This window comes from Mus caroli, chromosome 14 (genome assembly GCF_900094665.2).
Source record: "Mus caroli chromosome 14, CAROLI_EIJ_v1.1, whole genome shotgun sequence".
Lineage (NCBI taxonomy): Eukaryota > Metazoa > Chordata > Mammalia > Rodentia > Muridae > Mus > Mus caroli.
The window spans coordinates 52,682,960-52,687,032 of NC_034583.1; the positions used below are offsets into that span (position 1 = coordinate 52,682,960).

General features: G+C 39.7%; 1 protein-coding gene across 2 annotated transcripts in view; it reads right to left on the reverse strand.

Moving 5' to 3' along the window:
- Positions 1-543: 543 nt before the first annotated feature.
- Spryd7 (SPRY domain containing 7) overlaps positions 544-4,073 on the reverse strand; it is a 22,039-nt gene continuing 18,509 nt past the window's right edge. The window contains exon 5 of one of the 2 annotated variants that reach the window (XM_021181847.2): positions 544-1,910. In XM_021181847.2, the coding sequence (XP_021037506.1) occupies positions 1,813-1,910 (98 nt within the window). In that variant the 3' untranslated portion in view covers positions 544-1,812. The remainder of the gene's footprint in view (positions 1,911-4,073) is intronic. The other variant, XM_021181848.2, reaches the window with a different exon arrangement.

A 4,073-nucleotide genomic window follows, 5' to 3' on the forward strand; every position in this document is an offset into this window, starting at 1 on the left:
TGAAATTAGAGAATTCTCTTTTTCACATAGCTCTACCCAGCCAGCCTCTTCTGTATTTTGAGACAAGGAACATTACAGTACATAGCCTAGTCTGGCCTTAAATTTGTGAGCCTCCTTCCCTGATCTCTCAAGTACTAGGTTACTGTCTTGTGCCACCACACTTAGTTAAACATGTTGTGAATCAAAATTACTAAAATAGAAAGTCAGATGAAAGTGAATAAATAACATATATAGTCTGAATTCTATATATCTTCAGAGGTAAAATGTGGGTTTATGTAAATATGTTTGCAAAGCACATAACCAAATATTTGTCTACTAAATAACACATAAGCATTGTGCAGAACCCCATAGCTTCTGGAATTAAAACCAGCCTGCCTTAAATCTCAAGACATTTTACCTGTTTAGACTAGTATGCACAGGGTCCAGAATGCACCCCTGACCCGAGTCTCTACTGCATAAGTCTGGGCTGGGTCCAATCATGTCCTCTATTCTAGCGAGTTCCCCAGTGATCCTGCTGGTCTAAGACACCATGAAAACCACTGCTTCACAACAATCATGGCTATTTTTATTAAGTGCTGATAATTAAAGCATTTTACACACACCATCAACTAGTCACAGGCTCTCAGCATGTCAGTATGATTACCCTTTGTGTAAGGTAGACTCTGAGAAACTCAGCAGCAGAGGACAGGAGGACACTGGGCAACTGTTCTCTGAATTCTAGCGTCCATGTTTTCCTTGCCTCACAACACCATACAATTTGTTGTGATGAATCCTGACTATAGTTATCTGAGAAAAAGAATATAACTGTTTGAAGATGTGATTAGCTTAGTCAGGTTGTTAACTAATAAAAAGTGACTCAAGAAGATCAAAGGCTCAGGACCATGAGGACTCACTTATGTCAAAATTTCCATAATTATTACCATATAATTAACAAAACAGGAAGAATGTTTTAAATATAATACTGAATATTCCTTAATACATCTTTATTATTCCTTATAGCAAAAAACAACTAGATTTTTTTTGACAGGTTCTCCCTACACAGCCCTGGTTATCCGGGTACTTATGATACTCACTACATAGACTAGGCTAGCCTCAAACTCACAGAAATCTTCCTGATTTTGTCTCCCAAGTGCTGGAAATAAAGGTGTGTGCCTTCACACTTGGCTTATTTTATATTTAAAGCATCATAACTCTTACAGAGGTTTGCTAGTATACTACGAGCAATCACTACTTGCTCATCTTGATGGTCTTCAACAAGATGGTCTGCTAACTTCCTCATCTTTCAAAAAGGCAACAGAAAGCAGGGATACAATAACACAGCAAAAGAAGCAGTTTCAGTTTTAAGAAAAGTAGTCCATTAACAGAGGAAATAAATCAGCAAAACTAAGCTGCCAAGTATGTAAATTTCTGCCATTTCATTTTATCAAAAAGGACAGGGAGACACAAAATTATTGGATTACAGACTATGGTGACTCAAGTTCAGGATGACAAAAAAATAATCACTCAATTACACATCACTGTCAAATATTTTATATAAGAAAAATTCCCTTAAATATTTATGTACATGTTACCACATAATACTGTTAATGAAGCCCAGAGCTATATATATATTTGTTTAAATAAGATTAAATAAGTTGCCTAGATCTTTTAAATCAAACCTCAGCATGGTATAATGAATACATGGGTTCCTTGGACAACAATTAGAAGCTCAGTGTTCAGTATGTGTTCGCGTCTCTAGATCAAGGAGAGCTTTATTACGTGGTAAGCGCTTGTGTGATGGTGCAGAGGTCTAAGTCCTGAGAACAAACTCATTCAGAAGATCTGCTGCTCAAATAGTATTTTTTCAAAACCAGGTGGAGGAGTATGATAAAATTCACTGAACTGGCAATCCAGAATTGCACTGTCGTCAACTAGAAGGGAGAAAAAGAAAGAAATTAAATTAGAAGGATATTCAAATGCACAGATAATTATGAAGCAAAGGTTTTTAGGCAGGGATGTTACCCAGTGACAGAGCACTTGCTTAGCAATTGCTAGTTCCTAGGCTCCAGCACCGAAAACCAATTTAAATAGAAACCACTTTCCTAACATATATAATTTTTATTTTTTATGCGCAAGGGTGTTGTGCTTATGTGTCTGTCTGTGCATGCCTGGTGCCCGAGGAGGCCAGAAGAGGGCACTGGATCTCCTGGAACTAGAGGTACAGATGGTTGTGAGCTGCCATGTAGGTGCTGGGAATTGAACTCAAGTCTGCTGCAAGAGCAGCAGTTAGTGCTCTTAACCCCTGAGCCATCTGTCCAGACCTCAGTGTCATATTAATTAGCTAAGAGTAAACAACACCTGCCATCTAGGTTATAAAATCTTCAAAAAGTTATTGCATTTAGTGTGTGTGTGTGTGTGTGTGTGTGTGTGTACTCATGTGTACATTATATGGTGCACACTCAGAAGTTAGAGGACAACTTTTAAGAGTCCATTCTCTTCTTGCATCTTCTGGATCTTAAGGATTTAACTCAGTTCTCATAGTTGGCAGCATATGCTTTTATCTGATTGCTTTGGGATGCAAAATCTTCACAACAAAGTCTGTCAAAAACGTACAAAGGAAGTTGTCAAAACATCACTAATAATGATCCCAAACCACATGTAGAGGTGTATGTCTGCTGTCTCAACTATGTGAAGGCTGGGGCAGAAGGAAATCCTTAGCTCAGAAGGTTGAAACCATCTGAGGAAATGTGGTAAGACGCTATCTCTTAATAATGATCTCACAGGTTTTTGGGGTTTTTTGTTTTGGTTTGGTTTTTCGAGACAGGGTTTCTCTGTATAGCCATGGCTGTCCTGGTACTCACTTTGTAGACCAGGCTGGCCTCGAACTCAGAAATCCGCCTGCCTCTGCCTCCCGAGTGCTGGGATTAAAGGTGTGCACCACCACGCCCGGCCCAATCTCAGTTATAAATACTAGTAATCTGAACTCTTTGTCTATCCAAATAAATAAACAAGTTTTAAAAACAAAATGTTCTATTTTGTAAAAACTATTGATTTGCAAAGTTCAAAAATCCACCAGTGAGTCTGCGGTCGGTGCCCGTGCCTGCTTGTCCCAGTGCTGATAACTACAGTGCAGTATCCAAGTCAGGAAACTGATCTTGGCGCACTGCCGTGAGCTAGACAGCCCGCTCTAGTCAGTTTCTACAAGGTTTTTAATGAGCATGCTACTAAAGAGAAATGACAGGGTACAGCCATAAAAATAAATTCACAAATGTTCACAGCAGCTTTACATATAATGACCAAAAATCACAAATAAGCCTAACAGCTACTAACTGATACGGGGATAAAAAATTCAATACAGGCACACGACAAGCTTTCACTACAGAGCAATAAAAAGGAAATACTAACATATGCTACAACACAGAAAGGGAGTATTAACCGTCTGAATCTGTATACATAATACTTAAGAAGGCAGGCTAATCTAAGTAAGCAGAAACAGACCCACCGCTGACTGGTGGAACTTGGAGAGGTCCAAATCAAGATAATCAAGGGCAGGAGGAAACTCTGAAGTAATAAGTATGTGCACTACCATGACCATGAGGGTCACAAAGCAAAATAATACTAGTGCAGAAAAAAAAGTTTCAGACATTATTGCGAGCTTAGATTAGTGCAAGTGCTGGCTCTGTAACAACACTTCAGGGCTGGGCAGCATCTCTCTCTATAGGTTGTGTGTAAGAGCAGAGACAGTGAACCAGGGAGCAGTGGTGTAAACCTTTAGTCGCAGCACTCTGGAGGCAGAGTAGCAAGTGTATGTATCTCTGAGTGAGGCCAGTCTGGTTTACCGAGCAGATCTAGAGCAGCCAGGGCTATACAGAGAAACTGTCTCCAAAAACAAAACCCAAACAAACAAAAAGTAGAGAGAGTGAAAATAGACTGTCCTAGGATTAAGGGTGAGACAAGATGCAGGGAAAAGGGAATTAATTCTGTTTTTATTTTAAATAGCATCAGACTATTAAAATATCCAGTTTCTCTTCCGGCCGGACCAGCACCAGGGTAGCTAGAGCGCAGGGTCGGCTGACACCCGCCAGCTACCCACG